The sequence below is a fragment of the Macaca thibetana genome, chromosome 19 (genome assembly GCF_024542745.1).
Source record: "Macaca thibetana thibetana isolate TM-01 chromosome 19, ASM2454274v1, whole genome shotgun sequence".
Taxonomy (NCBI): domain Eukaryota; kingdom Metazoa; phylum Chordata; class Mammalia; order Primates; family Cercopithecidae; genus Macaca; species Macaca thibetana.
The window spans coordinates 39,971,958-39,994,445 of NC_065596.1; the positions used below are offsets into that span (position 1 = coordinate 39,971,958).

The 22,488-nt window shown below is 46.9% G+C and overlaps 2 protein-coding genes across 3 annotated transcripts in view; one reads left to right on the plus strand and one right to left on the minus strand.

The window, feature by feature from the left end:
* Positions 1–14,647, plus strand: part of PMIS2 (PMIS2 transmembrane protein) — a 28,116-nt gene extending 13,469 nt beyond the window's left edge. The window contains exons 1-2 of one of the 2 annotated variants that reach the window (XM_050768841.1): positions 13,361–13,707; positions 14,184–14,647. In XM_050768841.1, coding sequence (XP_050624798.1) covers positions 13,477–13,707; positions 14,184–14,309 — 357 coding nt within the window. In that variant the 5' untranslated portion in view covers positions 13,361–13,476 and the 3' untranslated portion in view covers positions 14,310–14,647. Of the gene's footprint in view, positions 1–13,360; positions 13,708–14,183 lie in introns of those variants that run through there. The other variant, XR_007721459.1, reaches the window with a different exon arrangement.
* Positions 1–22,488, minus strand: part of ATP4A (ATPase H+/K+ transporting subunit alpha) — a 186,682-nt gene that overhangs the window by 21,263 nt on the left and 142,931 nt on the right. The gene's annotated exons all lie outside the window — the stretch shown is intronic.

Consider the following 22,488-nt stretch of genomic DNA (forward strand, 5'->3'; position numbering starts at 1 on the left):
TGGGGTTGGCAGGACTGTGAACAAAGTGAGGACAAGTCCCAGGGCAGTAGGAAGGGTGGGATGGAGAAGGGGTTGGGGCTGGCAACTAGAGAAGAGGGGAAGCTTCTGAGGCACCCGTGGAAAGGGGTACAAGATGGGGCGGGGGATGTTTCACTGTGGGGGACGGAGGGTCAGTCCCCACCCACCAAGCAGGATGACACAGTGGCAATTCCCAGCAGGAAGAAACAAAAGACGAAAAAGATGCAGAGATGCAGGCAGTCATTCACAGGAACACTTAAGGGCATCTTGTAGATGGTCGTCTCCATGACCTTGACCTCTGGGCTCCAGAGATCAGTCACACAGGCATGAACCCCAGTGGAGGGAGGGGCGGGGTCTGCAGAAGGACTGAGAAGGATCGGCAGACGCCAAGGAATGGGGATCGATAGAATCAACCCCATCAATAGGAATGTGCTGGGAACACTCAACCCACAGTGAACTTGGCCTTTCTTGTAGGAAAATAACTCTGCAATGCCCCCACTGACCCCATAATACCCTTGCTGGCCCTATAACACCCTCAAAGTATCCTGTTGGCTGCTTTTTTTTTTTTTTTTTTTTTTTTTTTTTTTTTTTTTTGAGACAGAGTCTTGCTCTGTCACCCAGGCTGGAGTGCAGTGGTGTGATCTCAGCTCACAGCAACCTCCCAGGTTGGGATCCTCCCACCTTAGCCTCTTGAGTAGCTGGGACCACAGGCCTGCACCACCATGCCCAGCTAATTTTTGTATTTTTAGTAGAGACAGGGTTTCACTATGTTGGCTAGGCTGGTCTCAAACTCCTGACCTCAAGTAATTCACCCGCCTTGGTTTCCCGAAGTGCTGGGATTACAGGCGTGAGCCACCGCACACAACCCCTGTTGTCTTCTGTCTCCCTAAACCATCCCTGTTCTCCAGTAAGCACTACCTCTTGGTTTGCCGGTGCTTCCAGTTAGGTCTGGTCCTAGCAAGTTCTTCAGAACTCCCCTTTCAGTCTGAAAAATGCTCAGTTTGGATTTTAAATCCAGTCACTCATTGCTTTAATCCAGTCACTCAATGGGGATAAGTTCTGAGAAATCCAGTCACTCAATGGGGATAAATTCTGAGAAATGCGCCGGGCGCGGTGGCTCAAGCCTGTAATCCCAGCACTTTGGGAGGCCGAGACGGGCGGATCACGAGGTCAGGAGATCGAGACCATCCTGGCTAACACGGTGAAACCCCGTCTCTACTAAAAAATACAAAAAACTAGCCGGGCGAGGTGGCGGGCGCCTGTAGTCCCAGCTACTCGGGAGGCTGAGGCAGGAGAATGGCGTGAACCCGGGAGGCGGAGCTTGCAGTGAGCTGAGATCCGGCCACTGCACTCCAGCCTGGGCGACAGAGCAAGACTCCGTCTCAAAAAAAAAAAAAAAAAAAAAAAAAAAAAAAGTTCTGAGAAATGCATTGTTAGGTGATGTCATCATTGTTTGAACATCATAGCATGTACTTACACAAACCTAAATGGACAGCCTACTGCACACCTAGGCTATATGGTATGGCCTATTGCTCCCAGGCTACAAACCTACACAGCATCTTACTGTACTGAATACTGTAGGCAATTTTTAACACAATGGTAAGTATTTGTATGTCTAAACATATCTGAACATAGAAAAGGTACAGTAAAAATACAGTATAAAAGATCAAAGTGGTACACATCTGATATGATTTGGCCATGTCTCCATCCATATCTCATCTTATAGTTCCCACAATTCCCATGTGTTGTGGGAGAGACCCAGTGGGAAGTAATTGAATCATGGGAGCAGGTCTTTCCCATGCTGTTCTGTGATAGTGAATAAGTCTCACAAGATCTGATGGTTTAATAAAGAGGAGTTCCCCGGCACACATTCTCCCTTCTCTGCCACCATGTAAGACGTGCCTTTGACCTTCCACCATGATTGTGAGGCCTCTCCAGCCACATGGAACTGGGAGTCTATTAAACCTCTTCTTCTCTATAAATTACCCAGTCTTGGGTATGTCTTTATCAGCAGTGGGAAAATGGACTAATACAACATCTGTACAGGGCACTTACGATGAACGGAGCTTGCAGGACTGCAAGTTGCTCTGATGAGTCACTGAGTGAGGGGTGAGTGAATGTGAAGTCCTAGGCCATTACTGCACACCACCATAGACTTTACAAACACTATACTTAGCCTACACTAAATTTATAAACATTTTTCTTTCTGCAATAATAAATTGACCTTAGCTTACAATAATTTAACTTCTTTTTTTTTTTTTTGAGACAGAGGTTTGCTCTTGTCACCCAGGCTGGAGTGCAGTGGCAGGATCTCAGCTCACTGCAACCTCTGCCTCCCACCGCATCCGGCCTGATGCTCCTATTTCATTCTGTTTTTTCACCACCTAGAACTGTGCTTTCCAGTATAGTAGCCAGTAATACATGTGGCAAATTAAATTCAACTATAATTAAACAAAAAAAATAGGTTGAGTTCTTCAGGTGCACTAGCCACATTTCAAGAGCCAATAGCCATGTTTGGCTGGTGGCCACCATATTGGACCAAGTAGATTATAGAAATTTCTATCATTGAAAAAAAGTCCTGTTAGACAGCACTGACCTAGAATTATCTTGTTGCTTTATATTTTACTCTTTTATTCTTTTTTTCCTGTGTCCTCTCAATATAATGTAAATTTTATGGAGGCAAATACCTCATCTGCCTGAATCAGCGCTGAACCACTAAGGCTTAAAACAGTGCCCGGCACTGTTACCCAATAAATGTTCATTATATATATGAGAGTCCCATGGTACCTGGCAATGTGGACACACAGGAGATGTGAACATGTGGGCACACGTACATGCATGCAGCAGATGAATCAGAAAGTGGAAACCTCATAAACTTTACTGCTCTTAAAAATGCTGATGGAGGGGGACTTCCTCCAGCACAGGCAGTTACTGATGTCCTAGTTCCAGGGGGAACAGTCCATTAGTCACTGAGGGAGGCAGGTTTTCATATTTTCTGTTTCAAGCTTTTGATTACAATGGAGCAAATGATCACAATGCAGCCCACCAGGATGCTGGCAATGCTGAAGCCCAAAATCAGTCTGGAATTGATCTGTGCTTTTCTCTGATTCCCAAGGAAGTTGGCTTCCCGGGTCTGTGGGGGTAAAGACAAGCTGGTGTGAATATTTCCAAGACGGGCGGGGGAGGAAAACCCCTGGGGAGAGGCGAAGAGGGGAAGATCAGGGTGGTGGCTTGAGGGAGGGCAGGGGGGGCAGGGCTCAGTCTACCAGGGGAAAAAGGAAGAAACCAGGGTGCCAGGATGAGGGAGTAGATCTGGGCAGAACCCAGAGGGAGGAGCAGAGAGGTGGCCCTAGAGAGGGGCAAGGGCACGCAGATGGTGAAGAGGGAGGAGGCAAATCCCCAAGAAACACCCTGGGGAGAAGAGGTCCCTGGGGAGAAGAGGTCCCTGGGGAGAAGCAGGGCATCGGCAGGAAAGAGAAGGCAGATCTGGGGACAAAGAGAGTTTGTGGTAGCTGGGTGGTGCCCACCTTGAGGGAGAACACCAGAGCGGGGATTGCCAGCAGGATGCAGAAGAAGGATATGATGGCGAGCAGCAAATAATCTATTTCTGGAGGACGCAAAGGCATCAGGGTGACTGGTTGCATTGGGGTGAACAGCTGCACTGGGATGAGTGGCTGCATCGGAGTGACCGGTGACTTCAAGTCCCTGGGGCTCGTTGCAGTAGCCATGGGTCTTGGCCTGAGGAGGAGATGCTGGGTGGGTGGAATCTGCAGACAGGGGTCATGGATCTGGGAAGGGGACATTTGAGTCCCCGAGCAATTGAGACCACCCAAACCAACTCCTCTGGCTAGAAAGGTGCTGAAAGTTGACACTGCCCCAAGCCAGGGGACAGCGCCCCAAGCCAGAACCCACCACAGTAGCCTTGCTGGCTCCGGAACACCCATGCCACCCTCCTCTAGCCTCTCACAACCCCCTCCCTGCTCCCCTCTGGCTGCTCCACTTTCCTCCTCTTTTTTTTTTTTTTTTTTTTTTTTTTTTTTTGAGACGGAGTCTCGCTCTGTCGCCCAGGCTGGAGTGCAGTGGCCGGATCTCAGCTCATTGCAAGCTCCGCCTCCCGGGTTTTTACGCCATTCTCCTGCCTCAGCCTCCCGAGTAGCTGGGACTACAGGCGCCCACCACCTCGCCCGGCTAGTTTTTTGTATTTTTTAGTAGAGACGGGGTTTCACCGTGTTAGCCAGCATGGTCTCGAACTCCTGACCTCGTGATCCGCCCGTCTCGGCCTCCCAAAGTGCTGGGATTACAGGCTTGAGCCACCGCGCCCGGCCTCCACTTTCCTCCTCTAAACTCTCCCTACCCCTCCTCGCCCCTCAAACTCACACACCCCCACTGTTTTCTGATAACCCGTCATAAACCTAAATGACCCTAGGGCTTCCCTTCACTGAGGCGGCTTTGGTGATTTCGGTCAAAGGGCGTGGCCTCTATGGGCCACTCTTTCATTATGATTGGCTACTTCTTTATAGGCGGGTCTCCAGTGCTTCAATCTGGCTTCTGATTGGTTCCATGTGTGTAAAGGGGCGTGGCCCAGCCACTTCCTTTCTTCCTGCCCTTGGGATTGATTCAACGCATAAAGGGACTGGGTTGTAGAAACTTGTCCTTTTTAAATTTTTTTCTCGCTGTTTCCTTTTTTTCTTTTTTCCCTTAGAAACAGGGTCTCACTCTGTCATCCAGGTTGGAATGCAGTGGTGCAATCATAGCTCACTGCAGCCTCAACTTCCTGGGCTCAAATGATCTTCCTGCCTCAGTAACTAGGACCACAGGCATGCGCCACCACACCAGGATAATTTTTTTTTTTTTTTTTTTTTTGGTAGAGGTCTCACTATGTTGCCCAGTCTGGTCTTGAACTCGTGGCCTCAAGCAATCCTCCTGCCTCGGCCTCCCAAAACGTTGGGATTACAGGCTTGCATCACTGTGCCCGGTCACTCCTTTTTGTTGTTGTTGCCAGTTTGAACGCCTGATGGGTTTAATATATAGTGTGTGGATCTCACATCCAGATTGAATATAAGTGTAATGGGCAGATTTATCACTATTAGGAGGTTACTGTACATTAGGCCCAGGCTGGCCCCTGAGGGCCACGTGGTAACTAAGGGAGACAAGACCATAGCTATCCTGGAATTCTAGGGAGAGAAAGAAGAAAAACACCTAAATAATGGAAATAATAATTATCATATGATTATAATTATATTTAATACATATTAATAATTATTATTATTGAGACAGGGTCTCGCTCTTTCACCCAGGCTGGAGTGCAGTGGCATGATCTTGGCCCACTGCAGCCTCCACCTCCCGGGCTCAAGTGATCCTGCCTCAGCCTCCGAAGTAGCTGGGACCCCAGGTGCACACCACCACACCCAGCTAGTTTTCGTATTTTTTGTAGAGACAGGGTTATAATAGAAATTATTTCAGAACCAAGAGCTATGGAGGAAATAACTAAAATGAGGAGGGGAGAGGGACTCTGGAAGATCACAAGGAACTGGAGGACGAGGCTGAGTAGACAGGAAAGGCCCCTCTGAAAAGAGAACATCTGAGCTGAGACTTGAAGTACAAGGGGAGCCAGCCACCAGGGGAAACATGGTGAAACCTTGTCTCTACTAAAAACACAAAAAATTAGGTAGGTGTGGTGGCATGCACCTGTAATCCCAGTTACTCGGGAGGCTGAGGCAGGAGAATCTCTTGAATCTGGGAGGCGGAGGTTGCAGTGAGCCAAGATTGTGCCACTGCACTCCAGCCTGGGCGACAAATTTTAAAATAAATAAATAAATAAAGGGGAATATCACGAGCAACGTATGGCAACAAATTGGACAGCTTAGATGACATAAAAATTCTTAGAAAGATGAATTACCAAAACCAACTCAAGAAGAAACAGAAAATCTGAGGAGATGTATAACAAAAAGAGATTTGTAATTTAAAATACTCCCACAGGCCGGGCGCGGTGGCTCAAGCCTGTAATCCCAGCACTTTGGGAGGCCGAGACGGGCGGATCACGAGTTCAGGAGATCGAGACCATCCTGGCTAACACGGTGAAACCCCGTCTCTACTAAAATACAAAAAAAATTAGCCGGGCGAGGTGGCGGGCGCCTGTACTCCCAGCTACTCGGGAGGCTGAGGCGGGAGAATGGCGTGAACCCGGGAGGCGGGGCTTGCAGTGAGCTGAGATCCGGCCATTGCACTCCAGCCTGGGCAACAGAGCTAGACTCCGTCTCAAAAAAAAATAAATAAAAATAAAAATAAAATAAAATAAAATAAAATACTCCCACAAAGAAAAGCTCAAGCCTAGATGGTTTCATTGGTGCATTTCACAAAACATTAAAGCATAAGTAATATTAATTCTTCACAATCTGTTCCAAAATATGGAGAAAGGGAGCACTTCCCAGCTTATTATATGAGGTGAGTATTACCCTAATATCAAAACCAGACAGTAGCATCTCAAGACAACTAGAGTACAATCTCTTTCATAAATATAGATACAAAAGTCATTAGTAAAATATCAGTAAGCCCAATACAGCAATATATAAAAAGGATTATACATCAAGATCAAGTGGGATTTACCCCAGAAATGCAAGATTGGTTTAAGTTCTGAAAATCAATTAATGTAACACACCATAGTAAACGAATAAATTTTATTCATTTATTTTAAAGATGGGGTCTCACTCTGTCACCCAGGTGAGATCATAGCTCACTGCAGCCTCAAACTCCTGGGCTCAAACAATCCTCCTGCCTTGCCCTCCCAGAGTATTGGGATTATAGATACGAGCCATTGCACCTACCCCTGTAAAAGAAGACACTTTTTTTGTTTTGTTTTTGAAATAGAGTCTCACTCTGTCATCCAGGCTGGAGTGAAAGACTAAATGCTTCCTGGCTAAGATAGAGAACAAAACAAGAATGTTCATTCTCACCACTTCTATTCAACAGTGTAGTGGGGATCCTAGCCAGTACAATTAGTCAATAAAAAGAAATAAAAGGCATCCAGGTTGGAAAGGAAGAACTGCTTTGATCCACAGTTGACTTAAATTTGCATGTAGAAAATTCTAATGAATCCACAAATAACCACTAGAAGAAATGAGTCCAGCAATGTTGCACAAGACAAGATCAATATCCAAAAATCAATTGTATGTCAATAAGCCAGGAATGAACAATAAAAAAAATGAAATTAATAAAATGAATTCATTCCCAATAGGATCAAAAAGAATAATAAATTCGGGCTGGGCATGGTGACTTATGCCTGTAATCCCAGCACTTTGGTAGGCCGAGGCAGGCGGATCACCTGAAGTCAGGACGGACTTCAAGACTAGTTTGGGCAACATGGTGAAACCCCGTCTCTACTAAAAAAATACAAAAAATCAGTTAGGCATGGTGGCAGGTGCCTGTAATCCCAGCTACTTGGGAGGCTGAGGCAGGAGAATTGCTTGAGTCTGGGAAGTGAAGGTTGCAGTGAGCCATGATCGTGCTACCACACTCCAGCTTGGGTAACAGAGAGAGACTCCATCTCCAAAAAAAAAAAAAAAAAGAAAGAAAAAGAAATTCAATTTAAAAAAAGTAATAAATTTAACAAAAGAAGTACAAGAGTTGTACAATAAAAACTATAAATCTTGGCCGAGCACAGTGGCTCACACCTGTAATCCCAGTACTTTGGGAGGCTTAGGCAGGTGGATCACGAGGTCAGAGATCGAGACCATCCTGGCTAACACGGTGAAACCCCATCTCTACTAAAAATACAAAAAATTAGCCGGGTGTGGTGGCAGGAGCCTGTAGTCCCAGCTATTCAGGAGGCTGAGGCAGGAGAATGGCATGAGCCTGGGAGGCGGAGCTTGCAGTGAGCCAAGATCACTCCACTGCACTCCAGCCTGGGCGACAGAGCAAGACTCCATCTCAAAAAAAAACAAAAAACAAAAAAAAAACTATAAATCTTTCCTTTAAAGATTTAAAGATCTAAATAAATGAAGTGGCATCCCATGTTCATGGTTTGGAAAACTCAATATTAGCAGCAAAAAGGCAGTACTCCCCTAATTGACCTAAAGAGTCAATGCAATCTTTATCGAAATCTCAACTGGCTTGTTTTTTTGCAGAATTTGACAAGTTGATCCTAAAAGTTGTGTGGAAATGCAAAGGATGCAGAATAATCTAGCAATATTGAAAAAGTAAGGCCAGGCGCGGTGGCTCAAGCCTGTAATCCCAGCACTTTGGGGGGCCAAGACGGGCGGATCACGAGGTCAGGAGATCGAGACCATCCTGGCTAACACGGTGAAACCCCGTCTCTAATAAAAAATACAAAAAACTAGCCGGGCGAGGTGGTGGGCGCCTGTAGTCCCAGCTACTCGAGAGGCTGAGGCAGGAGAATGGCGTGAACCCGGGAGGCGGAGCTTGCAGTGAGCTGAGATGGTGCCACTGAACTCCAGCCTGGGCGACAGAGCGAGACTCCGTCTCAAAAAAAAAAAAAAAAGAAAAAGTAAAATAAAGTTAGAGGACTTCCAATTCCCAATTTCAAAATTTATTCCTGATTACAAAGCTGTAAGAATAAAGACAGTGTGGTACTGGCATAAGGATGGACATATAGCTCAATGAAGCAAAATTGAGAGTCCAGAAATAGCTTTTATATTTGTGGTCAACTGATTTTTGACAAAAGTGGCAAAAACATTCAATGTGAAAAGGAGATCCAACAAATGGTGCTAGGACAATTGGATCTCTCTTTTTTTATTATTATTTTTAGTTTTTGGAGATGGAGACTCACTCTGTCACCCAGGCTGGAGTGCAGTGGCATGATCTCAGCTCACTGCAACATCTGCCTCCTGGACTCAAGTGATTCTCCTGCCTCAGCCTCCCAAGTAGCTGGGGCTACAGGTACCCACCACCACGCCCAGTTAATTTTTGTATTTTAGTAGACAGGTTTCACCATGTTGGCCAGGCCAATCTTAAACTCCTGGCCATTATTTTCAAATGATTCTCACATGCTCTGAACCCCACTCATTCATCATTATTATCTTTTTTTTTTTTCTTGAGACAGGGTCTCCCTCTGTTGCCCAGGCTGGAGTGGAGGGGTGCGACCATGGCTCAACACAGCCTCAAATTTCTAAGCAAAAGCAATCCTCCTACCATACCCTCCCAAGCAGCTGAGAATATAGAAGCCTGCCCTCAGAGCCATATATGCCATATATATATATGTGTGTGTGTGTGTGTGTGTGTGTGTGTGTGTGTGTGTGTGTTTCTAGAGACACGGTCCCACTGTATTGATCGAGCTAGGTTTTGAACTCCTGGTCTCACACGATCCTCTCCCCTCAGCCATCATCATCTTACAGAGTGCACATTTTGTGCCATACACTGTTCAAAACCACTTACATACATTAATTTATTTAATCCTCACAATGAAATGAGAGATAAATAATTATTATTCCCATTTTAAAGATGAGAAAACTGGTACACAGAGAGCTTTTGATTGCACAAGGTGATATTGCTAGTTAGTGGCATGGCGGGGATCCAAACCTAGGTAGTCTAGTTCGAAGGTGTGTTTATTCAGCCCATGTTTACTGAGCACCTACTACTATGTGTTGGGCTCTGTTCTAGGTGTTGGAGCTGTAGACAGTACAAATGAACAACCTCACCCCCATTAAGACATCTCTCCTGGCTGGGTGCAGTGGCTCATTCCTGTAATCCTTGCACTTTGGGAGGCCAAGGTGAGTGGATCATTTGAGGTCAGGAGTTCAACACCAGCCTGGCCAACGTGGTAAAACCCCATCTCTACTAAAAATATAAAAATAAGCCAGGTGTGGTGGTGGGCGCCTGTAATCCCAGCTACTCAGGAGGCTCAGGCAGGAAAATCGTTTAGAACCCGAGAGGTGGAGGTTTCAGTGAGCCAGGATTGCACCATTGCACTCCACCCTGGGCAACAAGAGCAAAACTCCATCTCAAAAAAAAAAAAAAAAAAAAGATATTTCTCCCATATCTCCATTCTCTCTTATTGAGACATGGTCTGTCTCACCTTTCCCACCAAAAATTTTTTTTCAAAAAAGCAAAATCCTTTGATCACTCAGCCCCCTCAAGTTATGAATCTGGTTTTCGGTTTTTAATTCCAGAGACAAAAAAGGGGGCAGAACATAGACCCATGCTACCATCTTGGCAGTCTCCATCTCAGTTCCATATGATCAAGTCTCTCCTATCTTTAAAACAAACAAGCAAAATCATCATTCTCACCCTTTTGCATCTACCCTAGTCCTGCCTTTCTTGGCTCTTCATAGGCAAACTATTTTTTTTTTTTTTTTGAAATGGAGTCTCACTCTGTCACCCAGGCTGGAGTACAGTAGCATGATCTCGGCTCACTGCAACCTCCACCTCCCGGTTCAAGCAATTTTCTGCCTCAGCCTCCCAAGTAGCTGGGATTACAGGCGCCCACCACCACACCTGGCTAAAATTTTGTATTTTTAGTAAAGACGGGGTTTCACCATCTTGGCCAGGCTTGTCTTGAACTCCTGACCTCGTGATCCACCCACCTTGGCCTCCCAAAGTGCTGGGATTACAGGCATGAGCCACTGTACCCAGCCATAGGCAAAATTCGTGAAGCAAATGTGTACACTCTCTCCAGTTCCACACCTCACACTCAATCCATGGCTCTCTGAAACCAGGTGTTGGCTTACAACATTCCAGAAACTGGAACCCATGTTCTTCTCAGCTGTGGCACTGCTCTCCTTACTCTTTCGCCTCCAAGCTCTTGGAATAAATGTCTACATTGTCTATACGACCCCCTTTTTGCTCACTGCCTGGATCCCTGCAGTATGGCCACTGCTTCTGCTGATCCTCTGACACTGCCCTTACCAAAGGAGCTAATTCATTCCCGCCTTCAGAGCTGGAGTACGTGTCTCAGCGCTTGACACATTTGTCCATGTGCTCCTTTCTAAGCCTGTCTTAGTTTGTTTGTTCCACCATCCAAGGGACTTGCCAGCAACCAATACACATGCTTTATCTCACCCAACCTTCACATGTTCTGTTGTCCTGGAATATCCACTTGGTCCTTTGAAAGGCTCTGAACCAATTTCCTCCATGAAGAATATCCTGACTTCTGGATTGCATGTGTTGTCACTGTTCTTCTAACTACTTCTAGGTCCAGGACTGGTCTTACATACACAGGTTGTGTCTTGGACAAGCCATACTGAGGTCTACGTTTGTAGACTGCACAGTGTCATCTCCCATCCACTCCCAACTTCCTGAAAAGTGACTCCTCAAACCCTCTACTCCCCTAGAACCACCAGCTAAAGGAAGCATCAGCTAAAACCCCACAGTATTAGCATTCATTAAAAGCTCCTACCTGAATCAGCAATTACCATGGTATTTGAAAATGTTTTCTTTTTTTTTTTTTTTTTTTTTTTTTTTTTTTTTTTTTTGAGACAGAGTCTCGCTGTGTCTCCCAGGCTGGAGTGCAGTGGCCTGATCTCGGCTCACTGCAAGCTCCGCCTCCCGGGTTCACGCCATTCTCCCGCCTCAGCCTCCCAAGTAGTTGGGACTACAGGCGCCCGCCACCACGCCCTGCTAGTTTTTTGTATTTTTAGTAGAGACAGGGTTTCACTATGTTAGCCAGGATAGTCTCGATCTCCTGACCTCGTGATCCACCGGCCTCGGCATCCCAAAGTGCTGGGATTACAGGCTTGAGCCACCGCGCCTGGCCTGAAAATGTTTTCTAATGGTGCGTAACAAATTCCCACACAGTCATTCACTCACAGTTCTGTAAGTCAGAATGACTGCTTCTCTGCTCAGATCTACCAAAGCTAAAATTAAGGTGTCCGCTGGGCTGGATTCTCATGTGGCGCTCAGGATCCTCTTCCAAATGAATGTGATTACAGCAGGATTCGCATCTTTGCTGTTGCAGTGCTAAGGACCCCGTTTCCTTGCTGGCTGTCAGCTGGGAGCCATTCTCAGTCAGAGGCTGCCTGGATTCCTCCCTAGGTGGCCCCGGCGACATCTTCATACCAGCAATGGAGACCTTTGCTTGCCTCGAATCCTCTTATACCTGAAACCTCTTTTGCCAGGAAGACTCAGTCCCTTTCAAGAACTCACCTCATTAGGTGAGGCCCACAGAGGATATTCTTCCTACCTTAAAGTTAACTGATTTCAGACCCTACCTACGTCTGCAAGACACCTTCCCAGCGGTATACAGACTAGTACTTGACTGACTGGAGAAGGAGTGTGTACACCAGGGAGCAAGAATCTTGGGGTCATCTCAGAGTTCTGCCTATCACATTGGAGATTTCCTGTTTCATCGTTCCACTAGGTTGTGTGCTACTTTAAGAAAGACCTTCCCAGCCGGGCGCGGTGGCTCACGCATGTAATCCCAGCACTTTGGGAGACTGAGGCGGGCGGATCACGAGGTCAGGAGATCGAGACCATCCTGGCTAACACGGTGAAACCCCATCTCTACTAAAAATGCAAAAAATTAGCTGGGCGTGGTGGCGGGCGCCTGTAGTCCCAGCTACTTGGGAGGCTGAGGCAGGAGAATGGCGTGAACCCGGGAGGCGGAGCTTGCAGTGAGCCGAGATCGCGCCACTGCACTCCAGCCTGGGCGACTGAGCGAGACTCCGTCTCAAAACAAAAAAAAAGAAAGACTTTCCCCCTTTTCCCCTTTTTTCTCTAGTCTTTCTGTCAGCATAAACCAAGGAATTCTTTTTTTTTTTGAAATGGAGTCTCACTCTGTCACCCAGGCTGGAGTGTGCAGTGTGATCTCGGCTCACTGCAATCTCCGCCTCCCGGGTTCAAGCGATTCTCCTGCCTCAGCCTCCCTAGTGGCTGGGATTACAGGCACCCGCCATCACACCCGGCTAATTTTTGTATTTTTAGTAGAGACGGGGTTTCGCCACTTCGATCAGGCTGGTCTCGAACTCCTGACCACAGGTAATCCGCCCGTCTCGGCCTCCCGAAGTGTTGGGATTACAGGCATGAGCCACTGCGACCAGCCGGAATTCATTTTTAACTCAAAGCTTTACAATCCACTTCTGACATTACTCATTTTCCTCCCCTCAGTAAATTTCTTACTCTTACTGGGCGTGTCTAGTTTCTCTCTTCAGCAACTCCTGGGAGACCCTCCTGACACCGCCCATCCGCGCGGCCTGCAGAGAGAGATCAGTGGGAGGAGGAGGAGCCAAGAGCCACCACTTAGGCTTCCAACCAATCCCTATCAGAGTGGGCGGAGCCCACATCCTGATTGGCTGCACGCTCTGAGTCTTGGGGTGGGCTAGAATGGTGGGGCAATGCCTCCTAACTAGGCAGCCAATCAGGACGTGGGGTGCTGGTTTCTCCATTGTGAAGTTTCAGCCTTTGATGGTTTGGGTCCTGGGATTCTGGTTAGTACAAGGGGAAGCCTAGTGGGTCTGGCGCTCCGTTTTCAAGACACTCGGAGTCCGTCTTTGTCTAAGGGGAAAGGTCATGGCCCTGAAACCTTCTGCTCCCAATGAGCCCCCTACCACAGGTGATCCAGATGGCTCCCCTACCACAGGTGGTCCAGGTGCCCCAGGTGAGGTGCCCAAAGAGCCGCAAGAGCCTACACAGACACCAGAAGAACTGGCGTTTTACGCCCCAAACTACCTATGTTTGACCATCTTTGCTGTACTTTTATTCCCTCCATTTGGATTGCCAGCTTTGTACTTCTCTTACCAGGTAAAATAATGCCCAAGTCATAGCCCCTGTCCTTTATTATTTTTTTTCCTTTGAGACCCAGTCTCACTCTGTCCCCCAGGCTGGAGAGCAGTGGTGCAATCTCGGCTCACTGCAATCTCTGCCTCCCTAGTTCCAGCGATTCTCCTGCCTCGGCCTCCCGAGTAGCTGGGATTACAGGCACGGGCCACAGCGCCTGGCTCATTTTTGTATTTTTAGTTGAGACGGGTTTTGCCATGTTGGCCAGGCTGGTCTCGAACTTCTGACCTCAGGTGATCCACTCGCCTCGGCCTCCCAAAGTGCTGAGATTACAGGCGTGAGCCACTGCACCCAGCCTGCCCCGTCCTCCATTTGGCCCCTGCATCTGCTCCTGTCCTGGGACCTGCACAGGGGCTTTCCCTCAGTGACTGCAGGTCTCCAACCGTTCTCCCCAGGGTTCCTAGACACAGAAACCCACATCTGTGCTTCAACCCCTACAGACTATGAAGGCCAACAAGAAAAGCGAATGGGAAGAGGCTTACACCAACTCAGGCCGAACTGGTTGGCTCAGTGCATTTGCGGTAATGATCGGCTTAGGCATCATTTATGGCTTAGTCCTATTTTAATGAAGGCTAGGCATAGCAACCCAAGGGTCCGCTCCCCAACCGAGCCACTCACCAAAACACTAGCCAGCCAAGTCAGCCATCGAGCAAGAAACTCAACTGCTGAGACATCTAGCCAAGAAATCCTCCAACCAACGAACTCAACATTCAAGAAACCCACGAACCCAGGAACACCCAGACCACCTGCCTGTGCTACTTCAACTCACTCAGCTCCAGAGCTGTCTTCATCCACCCTAGGGGTCCACACTTCATGCCCTAGATCCCTTTAACTCCTTGACACTGGGTTGTTCTTTCAGAGGAATCTTTAAACCAAAAAACTGGAATAGAATGTTCTGGTTTCCTGTGGGGGGGGGGGGGTGTGTGTGTGTGTGTGTGTGTGTGTGTGTGTGTGTGTGTGTCAACATGCCCACGATTGTTATTCTGTTTCTGGGTCAGTGACCAGTGTCTCTGTTTCCCTGGAGCTATTTCCTAGACTGTGAAAATCAGAATGTCCCAATGGGGAAGCCCACAGACATAGAATTCAGGCAGATGGGGGTTAAAAACTTACCTCTGACACTGAAAAACTGTATAGCCCTGAACAGATACTTTTCTTGAGCATAGTTCCTTTGTCTGTAAAGCAGGCATAATTGCCAATGTGTGGATGATATTTAGAAATCTGAATTGACGTTTATTCTCTAGGAGTCTTCTCATTTGAGCTGGGATTGGAGATGTCTAGTGTCTCAGAGCAGCAATAAGAAAACAGAAACCTCTTCCAGCTTCTGCCATCCAAATGTCAAGCTCTTAGGGGAAGAATGGAAAGTCCCCAAGAAATGCAAATAGCTTTGGCAGAATAGCTGATGAAGACCACCTCTCCCCCACTCCAGAAAGGCATTTGTTCACCATTCATGGAAAAGGGAATATGGAGAGAGATTGGATAATAGTACATCCATAAGGTTCCTGGAACCTGCATCTGAGGAAGAGGGGTGTCAGAGACCCCAGCTGTTATCTGTATTCCCTCCTCACAGATAAGGCCTAGAAAGCCTCCAAGTTCTCAAAGATGATATGCTACATGGTGTAGACATTTACAAAGAAATGACCTCAGACAGCCAAGGAGGATACCCCATGGCCCAGCCTAGTGAGAAGAAGATGGCTTCCATAGGAATCCCAAGTGTCAGGTGGAGAGAGAACTATAGAAGAAAACTAGGGATAAGCAGGGAGCCATCCTGCATGAATCAAAACAGAGATCTAGACTGACAATGTGGGCCACAGATACCCAGGGGCTGCTTCTGATGCCCAAGCTTCATGGACAAACCCAAGTTCAGAACCAGATTAATATTTAGCACAATATTTAGCAGAACTAAGTTCCCACCACCATGGAGAATGGGGATTCTCAGTAGAAATTCAATGGAGCTGCTGGGGAAGAGACTGCTCACTGTCCCCCAGAGTCCATCACCTCTTTGTCCTGGGAACATTGCCTGGCCACATCTCAGAGGTTCCCCTCTGCAGCCATGAAATGTGCTTTGGTCCTGTGGAATGTGAGCAGAACTGACATGTACCACAAACAAAGCTGGCTTTTCTTTTTTTTTTTTTTTTTTTTTTTTGAGACGGAGTCTTGTTCTGTAGCCCGGGCTGGAGTGCAGTGGCCGGATCTCAGCTCACTGCAAGCTCCGCCTCCCGAGTTTGCGCCATTCTCCTGCCTCAGCCTCCAGAGTAGCTGGGACTACAGGCGCCCGCCACCTCGCCCGGCTAGTTTTTTGTATTTTTAGTAGAGACGGGGTTTCACCGTGTTAGCCAGGATGGTCTCGATCTCCTGACCTCGTGATCCGCCCATCTCGGCCTCCCAAAGTGCTGGGATTACAGGCTTGAGCCACCGCGCCTGGCCAAAGCTGGCTTTTCAATGTCTCCTGGGACACTCCTCTAAACTCCTCCTCCCCTGGCCAACGAGACAAGTGATACCCATGTGATGATTTAGAAGGCCACACGTTATAGACATGGCAAAACCCCATTAGCCTGGGTCCCTGAATCATTCTGGGAACAGTATCCCTTCCCCCAACTGCCTCATGTGGTCAAGCAGAACATAGGCTACGTGTCGACAAATGACATGCTTGGCCTGTTTCCACAGCCCAACCCACCCGAACCAGTGCAGATGCAGGAGAATAGAGTTCTATTTCTTGCACATCTGGGATTACAGCTTCAAGTTCATGCCCAACAGAGACAACCATCTTATTAGGTGGTTTATAGGAAATAATAATAGAAGGAAATAACAAAGGCCCTAGTCCACCTTAATTGTAACTGTTGTGATGCTGAGTTTGTCTCCTCTGTGGGCCTGGGTGTCTGGGCAGGTCCCGTGTGTTTGTGGGACAATGCTCTGGGTTATGGGGATGCCTGGAGACAGGATGATGCCTAGTTGTTTGTCATATTAGTGGATCTAGAGGGTTAGCTATCCCTGTCCTTCTCCAGATCCAGCCCAGGCGGGGCCTGTCACATTCAGCTGCAAAACCATGTCAGGTTAGGATGGCCCATGTCAACATAAGCAGGCAGACCCAAGTGTCATCTTCTGCTACAGGCCTCAGAAAGCCAGCCAGCCTCCTCTACTTCAGCTCGCAGACTTCATCCAACCTGAATTTCACTCTTGGGCATCCAATTGGTATTTAGCACCAGGTAAACACAAAATGAGGCCAGGCACAGTAGTTTGTGCCTATAATTTCAATGCTTTGGGAGGCTGAGAGAGGAGGATGGCTTGAGCCCAGGACTTTGAGACCAGCCTGGGCAGCAAGTCGATAACTGTTTTCTACAAAATTTTTCAAAATTAGCCAGGCGTGGTGGCACATGCCTGTAGTCTCAGTTACTCAGGAGGGTGAGGTGGGAGGATCACTTGAGCCCAGGATTTGGAGGCTGCAGTGAGTCATGATGATGCTACAGCACTCTGGCCTGGGGGACAGAGCTAGACTTTGTCTCTAAAACAAATAAGTGTAAAAAATAAGGCCAGGTGCAGTGGCTCACACCTGTAATCCCAGCACTTTGGGATACCAAGGCGGGAGGATCACCTGAGGCCAGGAGTTTGAGACCAGCCTGACCAACATGGTGAAATCCTGTCTCTACAAAAATATAAATATTAGCTGGTGTGGTGGTGCACACCTGTAATCCCAGCTACTCGGGAGGCTGAGGCAGGATAATCTCTTGAACCCGGGGGTGGGGGTTGCAGTGAGCCGAGATTGCACCACTTCACTCCAGCCTGGGCAAAAGAGTGAAACTCCATCTCAAAAAAAAAAAAAAAAAAAAAAATCTTATCTGACTTTGATTGCATTACAATAAATGTAGTTCTCAGTTTGGGGAGATTTAACATCTTTATGATAAGCCTTCCTATTCATAAATATGACATATCAAATAGGACTTATACCTCTTTAGCTTTATTTTATGTATTATAAGCAATCCTTTTTTCCATTACATAATCTAAATTATTATTGGGGTAGAAGAAAGGTACTGAGTATCCCAATGTTGATATCTTGTGTGGCGAACTTACTGAAATTTCTGGGTGTAATAATTCATCATTTTACACGCTTAGATTGTCTATGCTAAATTTGAATTATTTCTTAACAATTTTAATACCTCATTATATATGTATTCTTTTAGTTCCTCGGCTAAACCTTTCAGCAAAATATAAATTAGCATCATAACCTCGTTTCCGTCCTCGTATGGGATTGTTCTATTGTTTTACTATTAAGTCAGGCAGTTGATGTAGATTTCTGACAAAAATTTCATCTTTTTTTTTTTTTTCTAAAGCAGACTCTGGCTCTGTCACCCAGGCTGGAGTGCAGGGGCACAATCTCAGCTCACTGCAGTCTCCACCTCCCGGGTTTAAGCGATTCTAGTGCCTCAGCCTCTATAGCAGCTGGGACCACAGGCGCGTACCACCACGTGGGGCTAGTTTTTTGTATTTTCAGTAGAGGGGATTTCGCTGTGTTGGCCAGGCTGGTCTTGAACCTCTGGCCTTAAACGATCTGACTGCCTCGGCCTCCCAAAGTGGTGAAATTACATGCATGAGCCACCATGACCAACCAAAATTTCATCAATTTTGTTATGTTTTCTTCTATTCCTGGCTTGTCAAGATTTTTTAAATTAGAATTTTATGTTGAGGCTAGGCACAGTGGCTCATGCCTGTGTCCCAGTACTTTGGGAGGCCAAGGCAGGAGAATTATTTAAGGCCAGAAATTTGAGACCAGCCTGAGCAACATAGCTAGATCTTGTCTCTACTGAAAAAAGAAAAAAAAAAAAATTAGCCAGGCTTGGTGCCTGTATTCTCAGCTACTCAGGAGGCTGAGATGGGAGGATCACTTGAACCCATGGGTTAGAGGCGGCAGTGAGCCATGATCACACCCTTGCACTCCAGCCTGGGCAACACAGTGAGACCCTAAAAATTGTGTTGAATCATATTAAATACTTTTCAGCACCTATTAACATGATCATATGAGATTTTAATTCAATCTTTTAACAAAATTATTCACAATGAACCATTCTTATACTCTTGGGAAAACTTTACTGGTTCACAATCTATTATTTTTATTTTTTATTTTTTTAGAGATGGAGTCTTGCTCTGTCACTCAGGCTGGAGTGCAGTGGCGCAATCTTGGCTCACTGCAAGCTCCGCCTCCCGGTTTCACGCCATTCTCCTGCCTCAGCCTCCCGAGTAGCTGGGACTACAGGCGCCTGCCACCACGCCCAGCTAATTTTTTGTATTTTTAGTAGAGACGGGGTTTCACCATATTAGCCAGGATGGTCTCAATCTCCTGACCTCGTGATCCACCCGCCTCAGCCTCCCAAAGTGCTGGGATTATAGGTGTGAGTCACCACGCCGGGCCTCTATTATTCTTTTAATATGTGATGGATATGGTTTGCTTATGCCTTATTTGGGTCGTATATAGTTTTCATTTGGGGGCTGTTCTCAGTCCTTTGCATTGGGGCAGTGCTGGCAATGCAGAATGAGTTGAGAAGCATTCTATGTGTTTCTGTGTTCTGGAAACATTTCTATGTCATGGGAATTATTTGCTTCTTAAAAGTTGGAGTTGGCTGGGCGTGGTGCCTCATGCCTGTAATCCTAGTACTTTGGGAGGCTGAGGCGGGTGGATCACCTGAGGTCAGGAGTTCGAGACCAGCCTGGCCAATATGGTGAAACCCCATCTCTACTAATAATATAAAAATTAGCCGGGCATGGTGGCACACGACTGTAATCCCAGCTGCTCGGGAGGCTGAGGCAGGAGAAACACTTGAACCTGGGAAGTGGAGGTTGCAGTAAGCCAAGATCACGCCATTGCACTGCAGCCTGGGTAACAAGAGCGAAACTCCATCTCCAAAAAAAAAAAAAAAGTTGGAATGAACATGCCTGCAAAATCTCCAGGGCCTGTAATCTTTTTCATGTAGTAGATTTTGAGTACTTTGTCTTCATAATGATGGTGAAAGCAGGAACTCTGGGAGTCAAGTGCAAGGCACTGTTATGAGCACCTTCGGAGCATTGATTCTTTTGATCTCCACACTAACCATATAGCCTGCAATCTTACAGACTGAGGATAAAGCACAGGGAGCTGGAAAGACACAGTGCAGGTCTTACAGTGAATCCATTGAGGGGCCAGGATTGGGAACCAGGAAATCTGCCACCAAAAGCCATGTTCTTAAGCACTGGGTGGACAACACTGCCTCCCATCGACCGTTAGTAGCAATTCAATCTTTTTACCTGCTGGAATCACTTTTTAATAACTTACCTTTCTTTTAACAAATAATTTTCATTTTCAACATAGAAGCTGACTTGAAGGAGCGCTCACTGGCCCAGAGTGGTACAACTTGAACATCAAAAATATTAATAGGCCGGCCACGGTGGCTCAAGCCTGTAATCCCAGCACTTTGGGAGGCCGAGACGGGCGGATCACGAGGTCAGGAGATCGAGACCATCCTGGCTAACACGGTGAAACCCCGTCTCTACTAAAAATACAAAAAAAAAACTAGCCGGGTGAGGTGGCGGGCGCCCGTAGTCCCAGCTACTCGGGAGGCTGAGGCAGGAGAATGGTGTAAACCCAGGAGGCGGAGCTTGCAGTGAGCTGAGATCCGGCCACTGGACTCCAGCCTGGGTGACAGAGCGAGACTCCGTCTCAAAAAAAAAAAAAAAAAAAAAATTAATAACGGCCAGGTGCGGTGGCTCACTCCTGTAATCCCAGCACTTTGGGAGGCTGAGGCGGGTGGATCAATTGAGGTCAGGTGTTCGAGACTAGCCTGGCCAACATGGTGAAACCTTGTCTCTACTGAAAATACAAAAACTAGCCGGGCGAGGTGACAGTCACCTGTAATCCCAGCTACTCGGGAGGCTGAGGCAGGAGAATCGCTTAGAGCCCGGGAGGCGGAGGTTGCAGTGAGCCAAGATGGTGCCATTGCACTCTAGCCTGGACAACAAGAGCAAAACTCCATCTCAAATAATAATAATAACTATAATAGATTTAAATACACCAAATATATATCATACGTAATGATGAAGGACGGAATACTTCCCTATGAGATCAACAAGAAGGAAAGGATGTCTGCTCTTGACACTCCTATTTGACACAGTGCTGGAAGTTCTAGTCACTGCAAGAAAAAAAGGCAAACAGGGCCTGGCGCAGTGGCTTATGGCTGTAATCCTAACACTTTGGGAGGCAGGAGGATCACTTGAAACCAGGAGGTCAAGACCAACCTGGGCAACACAGCATGACCCCATCTTTACAAAAAATATTTAAAAATTAGCCAAGCATGGTGGCACATGCTTGTAGTCCTACCTACTCAGGGGGCTAAGGCAGGGAGATCACCTGAGCCCAGGACTTTGAGACTGCAGTGAGCTATGATCACTCCACATTGCACTCCAGCCTGAGGGATAGAGTGAGACTCTGTCTCAAAAAAGAAAAAAAAAGGCATGTAGATTGGGAAGGAAGAAATAAAACTATATCTGCAGGTGACACGAGATGTGTGTGTGTGTGTGTGTGTATGTGTGTGTGTGCGTGTAGCTGATGCAAAAATAATTGCGGTTTTTGCCATTAAAAGGAATGACTGATGGGCGCAGTGGCTGACACCTGTAATCCCAGCACTTTGGGGGGGCATTTTTTTTTTTTTTGAAATGGAGTCTCACTCTGTCACCCAGGCTGGAGTGCAGTGGCGCGGTCTTGGTTCACTGCCAGCTCCGCCTCCTGGGTTCACCCCATTCTCCTGCCTCAGCCTCCCAGTAACTGGGACTACAGACACCTGCCACCATGCCCCAGCTAATTTTTTGTATTTTTAGTAGAGATGGAGTTTCACCATGTTAGCCAGGATGGTCTTGATCTCCTGACATCGTGATCCGCCCGCCTCAGCCTCCCAAAGTGCTGGGATTATAGGCATGAGCCACTGTGCCCGGCCTTTTTTTTTTTTTTTTTTTTTTTTTTGGAGATAGAGTCTCACTCTGTCACCCAGGCTAGAGTGCAATGGTGTGATCTGGGCTCACTGCAACTTCTGCCTCCTGGGTTCAAGCGATTCTCTTGCCTCAGTCTCCCTAGTAGCTGGGATTACAGGCGCCCACCACCATGCCCAGCTAATTTTTGTATTTTTAGTAGAGATGGGGTTTCACCATGTTGGCCAGGCTGGTCTTGAACTCCTGACCACCTACCTCGGCCTCTCAAAGTGCTGGGATTACAGGCGTGAGCCACCGCCCTGGATGGATGTATTTTCAATGCATGTCTTCATAATGCATGTGAAAGCCAACACATAAATGGGAGACAGTGAAGGGACCAATATGGTGGAAGGTTTCCATATTCCACTTGAAGTTGCAAAATATTCAATCTAGGTAGACTACAAAATGTTTCAATGTGTTTACCATAATCCCTAGAGCAATCACTTAAAACTTACAAAGATATATAGTGAAAATCACAATGAATAAATTAAAATGGAGTATTAAAACAATATTCAAATAATCCAAAAGAAAGCAGGAAACGGGAAAACAATGAACAAAACACAGAAAAGGGGAAATACAAAACAAATAATAGTAGACCTAAAGCAAAACATACCAATAATCACATTTAAGGCACATGATCTAAACACACAAGTTATAAAATACTTTCGTAATGCACTTAAAAAAAAATAGCCAGAGCCGGGCGCGGTGCCTCACGCCTGTAATCCCAGTACTTTGGGAGGCCAAGGCGGGCGGATCACGAGG